The 17,391-nt window shown below is 37.0% G+C and overlaps 1 protein-coding gene across 1 annotated transcript in view; it reads left to right on the top strand.

The window, feature by feature from the left end:
* Positions 1 to 17,391, top strand: part of Atp13a5 (ATPase 13A5) — a 113,979-nt gene that overhangs the window by 15,691 nt on the left and 80,897 nt on the right. The window contains exons 2-5 of the mRNA XM_058583577.1: positions 8,857 to 9,030; positions 10,178 to 10,324; positions 10,542 to 10,612; positions 10,714 to 10,794. Coding sequence (XP_058439560.1) covers positions 8,857 to 9,030; positions 10,178 to 10,324; positions 10,542 to 10,612; positions 10,714 to 10,794 — 473 coding nt within the window. The remainder of the gene's footprint in view (positions 1 to 8,856; positions 9,031 to 10,177; positions 10,325 to 10,541; positions 10,613 to 10,713; positions 10,795 to 17,391) is intronic.

Consider the following 17,391-nt stretch of genomic DNA (forward strand, 5'->3'; position numbering starts at 1 on the left):
GTTCTTAGGCTTCAGCATCTTGGACTGCACAGCTACTGATTCTTCCAGCTCTTCAGCCTACCGACGGCCATTGTAGACTATCCAGCTTCTGGTTTCGTAAGCCAACCTAGTAAATCTCCTTTTTATAATCATGCCTCCTGTTGGTTCTGTTCCTCTAGAGAACCCTGACTAATACAACCTCTAACCAAAGAAGACAAATGAAAATTAATAGGGAGGCCAGCTGGTACCAGTGCAATTAGCACAGATTTGGTAGCTATACAGATTAGCCAAAATCTGTGCTCAGGAGTTTTCTAGTCATATAAATTTTGTGACTTCCAATTTCTATGTCTTTTAAATGAAGATACTTAAACTACTTTGCAGTGTTTTTAGAAGGATAAAATAAAACCCAAGCCATATAAAGGGTTAAACAATTACACATTCAAGATAGTGGAATAGTGAATCGGACTTTTATTAATATAGCTGATCTGAATATTTTCGCACAAATCTTTTGGGAGATACATATATATTCATTTCTCTTGTATAAAAATCTAAAAGTAGAGTTAATAAAGTTACAGTCGTATATTTAGCAATACAATTTTTCCAAATATTTATAACCTGTCACATTTCCATCTACTATGAGAGTTCTAGTTGTTCCTCAACTTTACCATCCCTTGATATATTTGGTCTTTTAAATTTTAGATATTCTTCTATTATATCATGTGTCATTGTATCATTGCATGACATCAGAATAAGTTCTCTAATATGGTTGGGTAGGTTTTTCCAACTTTGTTCCTTTCTAGGATTGTCTTGGCTATTCTAGGCCATGATACATCATTGAATCTCTATTTTGTATTTTCTTATATGATACTGAACAGGCTCTTGGTTTTTAGAGTCTATTTGGAAATCCTCTTTTGAAAGGTGTCTATTCAAGTCTTTTGCCCATTTGTATTGTGTTTTCATTCATGTTTAATTGATTTGTAGTAAGTTTTAATATATTCCAAATATAAGTTGTTGTTCATATATAGATAAGTATAGAGGTGTGTGTGTGTGTGTGTGTGTGTATCATCCCCAGAGATCTTTTAAGGAAAAGAAGTTTTAACTTCAATGAAGTCAATTTTATCTTTTTGTCTTTTTTCTTTGTTTTTAAGAAGTATTTGTCTATTTGAAGTTTGAGAAAGAATTTCTCCTATATATTTTCTTTCAGATGATTTATTATTTCCAACTTATATTGAAGGAAAAGAGCTATTTATGATTTTATAAAAATGCAACTATGTTATGTGAAATTTCAAAAAGTCTGATGGTGTTACATAAGACATTTTTGTTTGGTTTTCTTAGGAGAGAGGAGTTATCTAGATGATTCTCATTTTTTTTCCTTTACTTTTCTATGTCCAAATTTGAAGGCAATGATACTATTGGTTCCATCACTTAACTAAAAAAACCACTCATGATACTTTTCTTCCAGGTTTGGCCACGTGGAAAACAGTCATTTATGCTATATGACTCCACAAAACAGGTTGAATAAAGTTGTAATAGAGCAGCCTCTCATCTTGCAGGGGCGGGGGTGTGAATAGGGCTCCATCACTAGACTCCCCCCGTGTTGTTTGCTTTGACCATTCTTTCAACTAAATGGAAGCATGCATTCAGAGGATTAGCTGCTGCTCCCTCCATAGAAGAATGAGAAAAATTTAAAAATAGCTAATATCCCAAGACTTGTGAAAAAGCAACAACCACTTTCTTCTTCAGGAGGGAAATCCCTCCTTTCATCCAAAAATGTGGATTTACACATATAAAAATGTGTATTTGTACAGAAACTTTGATGGTTTATTCAGATACAAAATCAATGACTTTATGCTTCTTCATCACATCAAAGGGTTAACTTCAAAAACCAGACCTTCGTTTCTATTCAATAAATCTATGTCACAAGATGAACCAGGATTTAGAGGTATTTGTAACTTTTTAACATCTCTTTCTTTTCAAATTACAACACATATTTGGAACTTACTGCTGCAGTCTCAAATGTGCTTATCATAATAGAAGCCCACAGTTTTTAAAAACCCTGAAGTCATCCATGTTTGCCATTTATTTAGTCTTCTTGTTTGGAAAAAAAAAAAAGGCAAAAAATTCACAAATACTATGAACTAAGCACCTGTTTCAAATTAAACATCAACCTTCAGTTTGCAAAATAATTCCTTCACAGTTAAACCACCACAGCAGAAGACCCATGTCAGGTTTTTTTCTTTCTTTCTTTCTTCCTGGAGAAGTGAGCAGAACAACTGCATCCTAAGGGCTTTTCTCTGTTGAATCTGAAAGGTGGAACATGGAGGTAATGTGTACAAAGACATCCACAGTTCAGGGAATGTGATTTGGTAAAAGAAGCAAGACATAGAGATGCCTGCCACTTCCTGAGCTCAGAATTTTGTTTTGAGATAAATATAAGCACCTAAATGTCAGGGAAATGTTCTTCCTGTGTGCCAAGGATCTTCCCACAGTCCAGCGGACACACTTGGCCTCCCAGGCTGGCCCACTAGGGCCCCAGAAGCTGGACGGCCAAGGCAGGTCTCACTTTCCACCTTTGTCTATACCACATTCTACTATTTCCTTCTTAACATTTACATAAATGTGCCATCACAAATGACTCTGTGTGTGTGTGTGTGTGGTATAACATGTAAGGGGGAAACTCATTTTTTTCCTGCACTATTTATTTTGCTCCAGCACTGTTTGCTGAGCAAAACATCCTTTCCCATAAGTTCAGTGGTTCTTTTTGTTCTGATGTGATCATGTTTGAGTCTTTCTGGGCTCTGTGTTGTTTTGATCCTCTTTTTGCCTGAATCAAATGTGCCTCAGTTTCCTAATTCCATTGACTATGTAGTAAACCTTCATGTCTGGTGGCATTAAGTCCTCCATGTTTATTATTTTTGAATTATTACCTTGACTGTTCTGGGTCCTTTGTATTTCTGTAACAATTTTAGAATTGGGTCATCAATTACCACTCAAAATGTCTGATGAGATTTTTAAATGGGATAGTTAGTGTCTAATTCCCATACTTAATAAATCTTCCCATTTATCTGGGTCTCTACTGTCTCTCAGCAATAACACACAGTTCTTAATTTAAAGGGCTTGCACAACTTTGTTGAATTTATTAAAAGGGAATTGAATTTTTTTCCTTAATGGTATTACAAATAGTACCTAATTAATTTTCAAATTATTTGTTATTATTTTATACAAATGTAGTTGAGATTTTTATATTTTTAAATTCTAATGGTCAGTAATCTTAATAAATTACTGACCATTAGAATTTGTTTGTACATTCTTTAGGATTTTTAAATGTCTATACCACCTTACCTACATATAGAGTTTTGCTTCTTGTTTTCCAATTGTTAGAACCTTTATCTCTTTTTCTTGTCTCATGGGTTAAGTTTTCTAGTACTGTATTGATGAATATTAGTGGTGACCTATGACAATCTTGTTTTGCTTGTGACCTCAGGGAGGCAAATTGATCAGCATTTCAACAGTAAACATGATGTTAGCTGAAGGATGTTTCCATTTAATCTTGTTTGCTGATATTTTTTAAGATCACATAATGGTGATGATTTTTTTCTGTCTTTTTGTGTATCTAATGAGTGGATTTCTGATTTTCTTCCTGAATTATAACAAGACAAAACATACTGATTTTCAAATTATTGCAGTTTTGAGACAAATATCATTTGTAATGATATATTATCCTTTATATCACTGATTTAGTTAGATAATATAGGAATATTTTATCAAAAATCAGAGCCTGTAGTTTTTCTTTCTTGCAAAATGTTGATCAGATTTTGGTATCTTGGTATGCTCAGCTTATTAAAAAAAAAAAAAGTTAGGAGAGTTCCCAAACCCTCTACTTGCGAAGGAGTTTTTTTCAGAATGGTATTTCTTCTATGTTAAATATTTGAAAGGAATCACAGGCCTTCTGGGATTAAAGATTACATTATGGGAAGGCTTATAATTACACATTAATTTTCTTCAATAACCTTAAAAATATCCAGGCTTATTTATGAGTTTATCTATTTTAAATCTCTTTAGAATATCAATTGGCTTGTTGATTTTCTCTCTTGATGTCTACTTTCTATTTTATTCATTTATGCACTCATCTTCATAAATTCCTTCTTTATGCTTTTTTAGTTTAAGTTTCTATTCTTTCTGTAATATCTTGAATTGGAAACTTAACTTGTTGATTTTAAACTTTCTTTTCTAACATATGCATCTAAACTCATAAATGCCCCTCTAAGCATTTGCCTTATCTATATCCCACACATTTGGATTTCTTAATTTTAATTTTCATTCAGTTCAAAATATTTCCAAACATCTCCTGTAATTCCTTATTTGGAGATTTTTCTAGTTTAATTATGCGATCATACTTATATCTGAGAATATTATCAATTTAGATAAATATTTTATGTATGCTTGAAATAGATTAAATTCTGCAGTTGTTGGCTGTAATGTTCTATATTTGTCTATCAGGTCAATTCAGCTAGTATAGTTACTCAAACTTTCTATATTCTCACTGGATATTTTTGTCCACTTAATAGTCAGTAAGAGATGTGTTAAAATTTCCAATGCTGGAAATAGATTTAAATGCTATCAATTTTGTGATAAAATTCTGAAACTATGTTTCAAAAAATTAGAAATATTATGTCTTTCTATTAAAGACATAATTCACCATTTAACTTATAAAATGTCCCCTTCCCTCTCATATTTCTTTCTTTCAATATTCTTGAAGAAGAAAGTTTAATCTGTTATTAATATAACTATATCACATTTTCTTTATAAATATTTGCGTGGCATATTTTTCCTTTCTTTACCTTTTAACTTTTCTGCATTTTTATATTTAATGTGTTTATTTTATTATACAATATAACAATCTTTCTAAATTAAATTTATATCTTTTCATGAATAATCTCAAGATAGAGAGACTGTACCACTAGCACTACTAGGCTTCATAAATGCTTTTCCTCAGACAAGTGATATTGCTAATTATCAGTGAAAAGAAATTCGCATAATTGTCATTATTTTACAGAGCATTTAACCAGACATTAGTTCATCTAAACACAAATACCCTGTAAGGCATGTATTTCTGATTGTTTTGTAGCAGATTAAATTGGGATTCCTTAGAGGCGAAATGAGCTACCTGAGGTTACATAGCTGATGTGGAGCAGAGCAGTGACTCTAACTTAAATTATCTGTTTCTTAAGCCTGTGGCCTTTTCACTATGCTTAGGGATTATATTCAACAACTGTTACTATAATCTCCATGTCCGACAGATTTATTAGAAGGTAATGAAATGACCATACTGAAAATGAAAACTTTTCCAAACAGTTAAGCCTAGAGATTTGTTATACAGTAGCACGATCTAAGCTGGTGTAAAATTCAACAGTTTCCATCATCAAAAATACTATAGAAACTCAATAAAAATCTATTTTCTTGACATTATAACTCTGTGATCTGAACTTGGGAGTTCAAAATTATAGGAGAAACAAAAACCAAAAAGTGACAGTACAACCTGAAATAGCAGTTGAGTGAAGTCGTCATTCAAAATTAGCATCCTTGGAGTCTTCAAAATACACTAGTTATTGAAATTTGTAAACCAATTCAATGAAACTTCTTTGTATAAGTTATAAACTAGAAGTTGGCTTTACACAACCAAATCTGTTTTCCTCTAAAACAGTATCTCAAGTTTATTCAATTTGTGATAAATACTAACTACACTGCTACTAAAGATACATGTATTTCAGCATGTTACTTTCAGGGTAAATAAATATAAGTCATATTTGGAATGTCTTTCATGTCCATGGATAATCTCTTGATTTATAACAGACTGATTCAGAGAACAGAATATCTATTCACAGTTTCAGTCATTCTCAATCATATTATTCTGAACTAAGTCTGAATGTGGGTAAACCTAGATATAAGTGTGGGTCATATCTATCAGAATTTTCTCATCTTCCTTCAATAAACTCATGTTAACACTTTTTAAAGTACCAGTTTTAGTTAGCTTTTTCTGTCCCTGTGACAAAAGGCCTGAGAAGAAGAAGTTAAAGGAAAATTTCTTTTTGGCTCATGGTTTCAGAGATTCAGTCCGTAGTGGGCCAACTCCACTCCTCCTGAGTGAGGCAGAACATCCTGGAAGAAGGATGTGGCAGAGGAAAGAAGATCAGGACATTGCAACTAGGAAGCAGAGAGAAGTCTATTCACAAGGCACAAGTTATAGTTACCCTAAGGCACACCCCCAGTGACCTATCTTCAACCAAACCCTATATGCCTACAGCTAACACTCTTATCAGTCCATATCAATGGCTTAATCCACTGATTAGTTTATACTTCTCATAATCGAATTATTTTGCCACTGAATGTTCTTGCACTTCCTCACACATGGGATTTGGGGGAATACCTAACATTTAAACTATAACATTCTGTCTCTGGTCTCCAAAAGTTAATGACCATCTCACAGCGCAAAATACATTGAGTCCATTTCCAGGAGTCTCTGTAGTCTTAAAATTCCATCATTGCCCCAAATTTGAAGTCCAAAATCTCATCTAAAACTCAAGGCAAACTCTTAGCTGTGTGAATAAAGAGCAAAACCAAATTACAGCTGGACACAGTTGTATAAGCCTAAAATCCAGCAACTTGGGAGGCTGATACAGGAGGATTGCAAGATGAAGGCTACCATCCTTAGCAACTTAGCAAGGCATTAGACAATTTAGTGAGACCCTGTCTTAAAATGAAAAATAAAAAGTTCTAGAAATATAACTAAAAATGAAAAATAAAAAGAGCTAGAAATATAACTCCTGGGTTAAATCCCCAGTGCCAAAAAAAGCAAGTTACATATATCCTGTATACAATGGCATAGAGTAAACATTTCCCTTCCTCAAAGGAGAAATAGGGGCAGAGGAAGAAAGGATGAGACTAAAGCAAGACGAAAATCCAGTTGGACAAACAAGTCCTGTCTACATGTCCAGCACCTGGGGTGCATGGCATTTTGAAGATCTCTCCAAAGGGCTTATGTAGTTTCACTCCTGTAGCCTTGCTGGTTGCATACCATACAACTTCTCTCTTAGATTGTTTTTGCTCAATTTCTGCAACTTTCCTCAGCTTATATCCCAAGGTACAGGCATCTCTTAATGTTGGGGGTCTCCATTGCAGCCTCAGCTTCTTGCATATCTATCTTCATGCACCACCCTCTCAGGGAAAGGCTACAGGTATTCCAACTACTCCTCCTACACCTTATCTGGCCTTCCAGGTCTTCCTTTGAAAGCTCAGTGCAATCTCCATGACCTCCTAATTCCAGCATTCTGCATTCCTGCAGAACCAGCACCACGTGGTTGATGCCAAGGTTTACTATTATCTAGAGCAGTAACCAAGCCTCTATATACCATGGCTGCAGTAGCCTCTGAGTGCCTGACTAACTGAGCACAGTGGAAAAACTTCTTAGGCCTCCCTCTCAAGCAGAGTGACCCCATGGTCTCTTCTCAAAGTCTTTAAGCCTGAGATAAGTGTGGTCTTGCCAATTCTGGAGAAGCCCACAAGCCATCTTTCCTATTATCTCCATCCAAAGTACTTAGCCTCTCTTTGTGGCTGTAATGTCTTTAATAGTCACAACTTCCTTAGTCTGTTTACTTGCACATTTCTGGCCAAACCACAAGTTTTTCACATTTTCCCACTTTGTTTTCTGCTCCTGATTATCACAGTAAACTTGGCGAAAAGTCACCAGCAAAACCCATGCCAACTCCTGAATGTTGTGCTACCTTCTGCCGGATTAATTAGTCTACTACCTTTAAATTGAGCCTCATAGAAAGTCTTAGGAAATGGGCAAAATGTAAACAACTTCTTTGCCAGTGTATTACATGAATGACCTCTAGTCCAATTTGTAATAAAGTCCTCTGAAATTTCATGTGCCCAGTCTTTATTGTCAACAGTCCAATCAGCATTTTGGTCTTCTCATCCCCCACCAGAACATTAAACTCCACTTACAACATTCTAAAGCTTTTCCGTCCTGCATTTCTAAAATTTTCAAAATTCTTCCCCAAAAGTTTACAAAGCTCCAAAAGCCTCTGAACCACATGGTCAGTTTAGTCACCTCAATGGTCCCACTCATTGCACTAATTTTTTGTTTTAGTTAGTTGTGTTTTTTTTTTTTTTCCACTGTGATAAAATACCTGGCAAGAACAACTTAAAGAAGAAAGTTTATTCTGGCTCCATTTCAAAGGCTCAGTTCATAGTTAGCTGACTTCATTGCTCTAAGCCTGAGGTGGGGCAGAACATCTTGGCAGAATGGTGTGACAGATCAGTATACGGCAACTAAGGAGCTGAGAGAGTTCCACTCAAAAGGGGCAAAATATATTTACCATAAAGACACAACCCCAGTGATCTGCCTTCCCCAGCCACACCCTGCTTGTCTATGGTTACCACCACTTAATCCACATTGATGGACTAATGCCCTGATTAGATCATGCCTCTCATAATCTGATCATATTATCACTCAACATTCTTGCATTATCTCATCCATGAACTTTTGGGGAACATTTCATATCTACACTATAGCAATACCTTATGCTTCAAGAAAACATATGTGGTTCAAAATATGAGGTATTTTATAAAAATCTAAGGTGACTTTCTAAATACTTAGAAGCAAATGAGTCTACGACTCCCGTGTTCCTCCTAAGATTTTCATTTTATATGCCAGCAAAGTAAAAAGATTCCTGTTTTCATTATGTCCGCTGACAGCCAAATTTCTCCCTCAACAACATCCTTGCCTCTAACATTTTTGTCTTTTGAAACCAAAAAAAAAAAATTATTTTTGTAAAAATTGAAAAATAGAGTGATCTTTTATTTACGCTCTAGGAGGTGTTTGGTTACCACACCCAGCATCTTCGGAGAGCCCTCTGCCTTATCGCATCCGTGCTGACTGGTGGGGTCCTTCAGCTGCTGTTCTACTGGAGGCCAGAGTGGAGGGTGTGGGCCAACTGCACCCCATGCCCCTTACAAGAAGCAGACACCGTTTTGCTGAGGACAACAGTACGTAACCTTCAGTTATCTAGTTGAAATGCCATGATCATCACAGAAAGACAAATACTGCATGTTCTCACCATAGGTGGGAGCTAAAAAGTAGATCTGATAAAAGTACAGAACAAAATAGTGATTATCAGAACCTGAGAAGGGTTTGGGGAGGGAGGGATGGAGAGGAGGTACCGGGGAGCAGTTGAGAGGAGGAATAACCTCTAATGTTCTGTTACACTGTAGACATCATGGTTGAAAATAATTGACTATGAAAATAGCTAACAGAAAGAATTTTTAATACTCTCAACATGAAGAAATGATAAATGTCTGAGGTGATGGGTGGACCGATTACCCTGACCTGATCATTGTAGACTGTATGCATGAATTGAAAAGTCTCACCGTACCCCCAAGATAAGCACAACTATTATGTGTCAATTAAAAATTTATTCAAAACAAGGAAAGTCATGATCATGTCTTCAATGTGGCATCTGTGAACCAATAAATGATGAACCAGAGTTCTCAGGGCAGATCTTCCTCTACTTAAAGAATTCCCCTAAATGAAAAAAGGCAATGGCAAAATACCTCTCCAATATGTATACTGTCTCTTTTTGAGCCCAGGAATAAAGAACACCTCTTTCACATGAGCCTGAGGAAATGTCTAGCATGTTAGACTAATGGGCAGAGTGCCTAGTGATTATAGTATTAGCAGCTCTGAGGTTACAACACTTAGAGACCATAACCTGGGAACGATCATTCACTTTTTCACAAATAAGTATTTTGGAAGATATTAGACCTTTTAAACATCTAGATGTCATTTAAAAATAGCTAAAACACATTTTTTTAGACATAAATCTTCCTGCAAAGTATTTTTTTTCTCTTTTTTCCCACTGGTTCTCAAATGTTTGTGCAAATCCAAATTCTCTGGAGGGATCATTACAACACAGATGGCTGACCCCTCCACCAGTTTCTGGCTCAGGAGGACTGGGGTGGGGCTGAGAATCTGCCTTTCTAGTAAGTTCTAAGATAATACTGAGGATCTTGTTTGAGAAAAAGTTTTGCCCCAAACTTTGGGAAACACTGGTCTAGCATATGGTAGGTGTTTGGTTAATTGAGCACTTTAGTAAATTACAATTGAGAATTTTATGGATTGTATTAACTATTCTAGGATGAATTTCAAAGATATATTAGAAAGAAGGTGCTCTGCCTCCACTTATCTACCCTGAAGTTTCCTATAAGCAAGAACCCAAAAGACCCTTTGGTGGCTGACCACCACTCTGTCATAAACCAAGCAGTAATGAAGCCGGATTTAAAAGTAAGTGATTTTAAGAATGCAAGGTGATGGCATGTTTGCAAAGAAAGAATAAAATAAATGTTTATCCATGAGAGTTCTGGGAATGACAGCTATCTATTAGGCTGGGGATAACAGTTATCTATCAAAGAAAGGGAGACACACATGGGGATCTGTATTGAACACAAGCCTTTCATGTGTCTTATGAATCATACTTGTTCCAACACATTTGTGATTGCAGCTGCGATGCATCCAAGTGCAGAAAATCAGGTATGTTTGGGATTACTTGGAGAAGCGCTTCCAGAAAGTTGGGTAAGTACAACTTTTTCCACCGCTGCATCAGGATGTGGGGGAAGAACGCTGACATGTTGAGTGTTGTGAGCCGATTGTGGTTCTGCTTCACCATGTCCTAGGTTGCTGGAAGACAGCAACTCCTGCTATGACATCCATCAAACGTTTGGATTGGGTCTGACCAACGAAGAGCAAGAAGTCAGGTAGGGTGTACAATACTTCCTGAGAGTAAACTCCACTGGCAGAAAAGTGAAGTACCAAATGGGTCACCATTAGTGTACTGTTGGCACAATGCTTTATCAAACCTGATATAGTCCTAATTCACTTACTGGAAGGATAGGGAGAGTCTAAATTAGTCTCAGATGCAAAATTATTTTTTGAAAAAGACTAAGTGCAATGCAATCAAAAAAAAATTTGATTGTTCTCTCAGGTTTATAGAACAGTATCTTTGTGTTCCCTTTTTTAATTCTCGCCTTTAAAAAATCTTGAGTTATTCCGTAAACATCAGTTTCCTAATCCTCCAAAGCTTCTGAGGACCAAGAAGGCACTATTAAAAATGCATTCTACTATGAACAAACAGCTCTGCGATGGCATGTTTGCTGAGAAAGAATAAAATAAGTATTTATTGATGAAAGTTCTGATTATTACACTGGAACTGCCAACCATGTATCAGGCTGTCAGGAGACAGTTTTGTCTGGTTAGTTGTGCTATTCATTGTGGCATCTCCAGCACCTAGAACAGTTCCTTATTCTTGGTAGGAGCTTAATAGCTATTTGTAGAATAAATGAATGCATTCATTGATTTGTTAACTACATGCTTCTAATTATGCCAGGCACTTTGCAAGGAACCAGCAATCTGAAAGGAAAGGATTAGTTGTAGTCCCAGAGACATTTACTGACTAGAGATAGAGAGACAAAAAGAATGACACAATCATGGGACTGGTACTGTGGCATAGATTAGGAACTGCTCACACAGCCCGTTGATTCGCACTGATATAGAGTCCCTGCTTTCTTAACTACACTTGAAACTGCCAATCCTGGTGAGTCTGAAGGAATCCATTGCAAGACTTCCCCACAGAGTTCCTAGTCTCCTTCATTTCTCAGTCATTTGATGGACATTACCTACCTAACTTTGCAGTCAGCCAGAAACCCCAATTCTCAAGCTAAGCAGAAATCTGGTACCTAAAATATTGGTTTGGGACTCTACCCCCAAACAATTCTGATGATTCTGTAGGAGAAAGTAGTACTAATAATAGAAGGAACTATGCATTTTAGGCAAGCAACTTCCATAATTCTCACATAAACTGAGGGAAGAATTACTGATTTGTTGTTTTTAAGTTTTCCCCCTGCAAAAGCACTATGAAAAATAGTGCATCTAGACCAGGACAGCATTGCAAAATGCCTTAGAAATGGTATCATTATATAAGATTTCAGATGTAATGCTTAGTACATTGAAACACAGAAAGTTTTCAAAGTTATGAAAAACCTATGGTTTAATAGCATAAGCACAGATGTTTAAAGGATTGATCTAGAGCATTTAAGAAATCTCATTGATACATGTAGATATTCTCTGCCTAGGAAGCCATTTCTACCAGAAAGATTTCCCATCAGTGTAGCTACCTCCCATTTGTCCTTATTTATAAAGTGCCACGCTTTAATAAGCATCATACATAATTAAATTTAAGTCTGGTCCACACAATAAAGAACTTGACAATCTAATAAGCAAGACAGAGTATAGTTTCCCAAATATGAAAAATAGAGGAGATAATCTTATAAACATAGGCATATTTTATTTTATGGGCATGTCTGAATGGAGGGTGAAAAAAGAGTAAGTAGAATGTGGAGCATTTTTCCCATTTCTTAAGGTAAGACTAAGGTTTTCTTTTTTAAATTTAAATATGATTGATGGATTGGTTAAGAGACAGCTTACCAATTTTCTAAATGAACTTGAGCCTGCCTGCATTTAAAACTAAGATCACTGGACTGGGAATATAGCTCAGTGGTAGAGTTGTTGTCTAGCATGTGCAAGGTCCTAGGGTTTGATCTCCAGTACCCACCTACTGTTGCCCCCTACACAAGCACAAACAAGAATGTAATGTGAGAAATGAAAAAAGGGGGAGGGACATGCAAGAATCTCAGATGATGATGATAAAAAGCTACAGAGTCTAACTATAAAGTTCTTTATAGGCTTCCAAGCAGCCAGGAAAAGAGGAAAAATGCATATACATGCTTTTCAATTTTTATGTAGCATACCAGGACATCAGAAGAGTTAATTTTTCCTTGGAGAGAAATTGCCAGAAGGTATCAGGAAGAGAGCAAGTAAGTTGTCATAGGGGCTCCTGTTCCAGTCTGCACCCATAAACTCAAACTTCCCTCTAAGTATCTGACTGAGACAGATTCATAGAGACCTTAGGTGATTTTTTTACTTCACAAGAATGGGGTTCTATGAAACCAATAAACCTACTGGATTCCTATCTAGGCAGGTGGACTATTAGGATAATTTTAAAGTTGAGGATTTTTTTTACTTTCTTTTTCACCCAGTCTATCTTGCTACATCCCTGGAAATAGAAATAGACTGGCAGGCTCCCTTCTGGGGTTAACTACAAACTATTCACCTTGTTGATGACTTGTTGTCTGAAAGAAAGTAATAATAATAATAATAAAGCTTTGAAGGGCAGAGTTTGCCAGTTTCTGTGGTGGAAATAGTCCAGCCAAGGCTGAGTTAAGGCACCAATATGACATCACAGGACAAGAAGTGGGAAGAGACATAGTCAACTCAGGGATTCTGCAGGGCCAGAGTTAATTCCCAGCATTTGCTATACTATTGAGGGGGGTTAGTGGGGGCGGGGAGGCATGCCGCTCAGTACCAGAGGAAAACAATCCAAAGCACAGGCAGCAAAAGAAGGGTAGGTTTGCTATCAAGGTATAGCTCTAAGCTGGCAGAAGCTGTTTCATGAGAAGACAGAACTTAAGAAAAGAAAGAAAGAAGACAGAAAAAGGAGGAGGGAGGAAGGGACAGAGGTTGCATCTACCATGAAACTACTCCCCTACTCCTCAGGTATTGAGGGGACAAAACTCAGAAAAGAAATCATGCTTATGTACCATGACCTTTATGCCCTTTGAAAGTTACACTTCTGGAAAGCATCCTGATCACAGATCTTCAACCATCAGATCAGCTCCTCAGGAAGGAGCAAGGAAAGGCTGGCTGGAAGAGGGGACAGGCAGAAGCCAATAGCTGAAATCTCAAGTCTTAACATTCAATCAGAAGTTAATAAGTCACTTTAAAATATTATTATGTATTTTTCTTTAAAATATAATGCAAAAGGCATTGAATAAAAATTAAATAAACTGAAATCAATATTCCCATTTTAATAAATTTAAATTCTCAGACCCATGGTTCTATGGGTTTAGGTCCACTGGAAGTGTGAAATCACTTATCTCCAAAGCTTGTTTCAGAGCAAAATCCTGTGGAGGAGGGATCAGTAAGTTGAAGTCCTGAATCCTAAATCCTGGCAAGATCCTGTCCTGGGCTTTTTTGCACCTCAACCTCAATTCCCCATCCCCTTCTGATTCTTTTTCTCTTCCAGATTTTCATGTCTAGGAATGCTCAGGATACTTCCTCAAGAAAAGCTGACTGGAAGTGTCTCATTTAGCTCACACAGAGGCATGGGATCCTGGAAGAGCCCAGCTCTTCCTGAGGTCTTCTGGAAATGCCTAATTAAATGAAAGAAATGGATAGTTCGCAGATGAGCATTAATGTGAAAAACTAAAGTAACTTTTGTGTCATTTGTAAAATGGAGCTTTTTTTTATCAATATTTCATGAAAGTGTTTAAGCATTTCAAAGCATTGCTAAAATTGAGCTCCTCCAACACATACAAAGAAAGAATTTTTAAAAAATATACCAATTTTCTTATTAACTTTTAAAATGGGAGTGCTCTGTGACCAACACATCTGTTACACTATACAACCATACCCAAATTTCAAAGGTTGGGTGCCATACTCTGCATCTGTGAAGGTCTGTGGTCTCCCTCCCTTTAAGAAATAGTTTTAAGCCGGTGAAGGATTGGCTAGCAGAACCACCAGAGAGCTTTTTCAGACTCCAGATGCTTGCTCCCTAAATTCTCAAGTTCCTGCAGTGGGTCATGCTAGAATCTCTTGGCCTGGCATGGACTGTTTGGAAAGCTGCAGGTATCCCTCCCTCCCTGCCAGCAACCATGGGAGGCTTATCAGAGGAGAATCTTTGAGCAAAATAGCAGAATGGTCATGTGAAGAAGCTCACCAGTCACTCTAACTGGCTCCTGCCTCCCCAGTACTCCACTCTAGTCCACACCACACCACTTGGTGCCTATAGTGCACCAGTAAACCACACAAAGTATTTCCAACAATTCTTTGGTGGATAAATGGGTAAATGAATGAATAAAGTAAAATTAGGCACCATGAAACACCCCCATAGAAAGTACTCCCAGTCATTCACATTGGGTGTTTCAGAATTAAAGCAATCCAGCAGATTTACTAATATGTCGGAGTTAAAGGAAATCTTAGTGGTCTTTCAAGTGCTGCCCTAGTTAGCATAGAAATTCCTTTCACAAGTCCCTGCTGTGAAATTCAACTTCTTCACTCTACAGCTACTCTTCCTTTGATGGATTGTTAGAAATGCCAGGCAAGATTATTTAGTTGTTTTTGGCTTATGTTGTTCAGAGAAGACACTTGGAACAATTTCAGGGCCTCATTTCCCTGCCAGCTCATCAGATTTTTAGTTAGCAAATATAATATTGGACCTTTACTCATGTGACCCAACTTCAGGCCTCATATTCCTCTTGTTGTTTAATCTTTGGTCAGCATTTCCTGAAAACTTGGCTTACACTGAGATTGAGATGAGCACATGTTCCCTAAACAGACTATATTTTTTTTGGCAAGAGACAGCAGAAAGGACAGCAACAAGGGGCATAACAGGCTATGATTTAAACATGTCCCAGATGAGCCCTAAATATCACTATCTACAGGCAAGTGTTGATCCACTGGTTCCCTGTCCTCTTTGTGTCTAAGCTCTTCATTTAATGGTGATATCAGAAACCATCTCACCAAACAGGAAGAGTCAAAACATACTGACCTTTGGTTAGCTTTCTACATTGACTTTCCACAGTCTGGTTCTATCTTAGTTGTGCATCTGGGTTTTGAGTCTTTTCAGGGGAGACAGTATTCTAGATATGGACCATAGTGTTTTTTGTTAATTAACTACAGTATTCAGGAACATCTGTGTCAGATACTGTGTCCTTAGATACCAGAAAAATCGAGTTGAAAAAGTTCCATTCCTGCCTTTAAAGAGAGGCTAGACAATCAGAGGAGAAAAAAGGCATAAAAATACATGTTACAATTCAATGAAGTCTGCACTGTGACTGAAAAAGAGAATGTTGTTGAAAGAGAGAAAAATACAGTTAATTTTGCCAAAGGAATTCAGACTTCAAAGATGGCTGCCGTTTACTGAGAGCTTGTCCTGCCCTGGCACCTTTGCTAAAAGCTTTTCATATCTATTGCGCTATGATGCTGATAACAATTTTATTAGGCATATTTTACCAAACTCATTTTATAGATATGGGAACCAAGACTCATGCCTCACTCAACCCTCCAACCATTCATTCAACGCATAATGCTCCAATGTGTTATGTGTATCAGCTCCTGTTTTAGGCCTTTGTGAGCTGTCCTAGAAGCTTATATGATAATATAACACCTGTCCTAGAAGCTTATATGATAATAGAGGATACAGTCTATCATTTGCATGCTCATTATCATGTTAAAAATAAGGTGTAATTCCAAGTAATCATATGCATTATAAAGTAAAATAAGGTAGGTTAAGAATATAAGGAGAATCTTTGAATAGTTCTTTTATTCCCCCAGTACTGGGGATTGAACCCAGTGCCTTGTGCTTGCTAAGTTAGGCAAGTGCTCTACCATTACACTACACCTATTTTAAATAGAATGATTTGAGAAGGTCCACATAAGAAGGTATCATTTGAAAAGTAATCTGAACACAACAAGAGAGCAAGCTATGCAAAGACACAGGGAAACGGATTCCAGGTAGAGGGAACAGCAAGTATAAAGGCCTAGCTAGAGGCAAAGCCAGGTCTATTCTAGCTCACATTTCTCAACCACTAGGCTCAATGTCAGATTTGGCTCTTTCAATCTGAGGAGGCATTTACAGAGTGAAGAATTGAAGACAGATAGGGACTGTTTGGGGGCTCAAATTTGGAGTCCTGAGAAGTTCTGACAATAGACCCATAATTTATTATTGCTATGGATTTGGTACCAAAGTTGATTGAGTTGTGGTCTTTCCCAGTGTGAAGTTTAGGGAGTCATGAAGCTATATAGCAGCATGGGTATTTGGCCTGCTTGTCTCTTAACTCCCCCAAGCCCCAGTATTTCTCTAGTATGGAACCATAAGACCTTGGTATGAGTCCTCTCTGTCCCTTGCAAGCAATAATTATGCACTTGCAAAAGCTTGGCTTCAAATCAGAAGAAATTGGGCTCAGCTCTCAGTTATATCTCAATGATATCAAGGATATTTCATGTAGATTCTCTCCTTTTGGTACTTGCTGAGGCAGAGTTGTAGAGTCAAGGTAAGAAGTCCAGCTCTGTCTCTTTCTAGCTTTGGTATCCTGAGATAGTTACTTAATCTATCCAAGAAAACTTCAGTTTTCTTTATAGTAGGTTATAATATGGAATCTGATGGGGATAATGTGATGATTAAAGTAGTTAATGGCTTTAAAAGGATAAGTGAAGTTTCTGGCACTGTTATCTGTGCT

This window comes from Marmota monax, unplaced genomic scaffold (genome assembly GCF_021218885.2).
Source record: "Marmota monax isolate L192 unplaced genomic scaffold, Marmota_monax_Labrador192_F-V1.1 WCK01_AAM20220418_F8-fsc00052, whole genome shotgun sequence".
Classification (NCBI taxonomy): Eukaryota; Metazoa; Chordata; class Mammalia; order Rodentia; family Sciuridae; genus Marmota; species Marmota monax.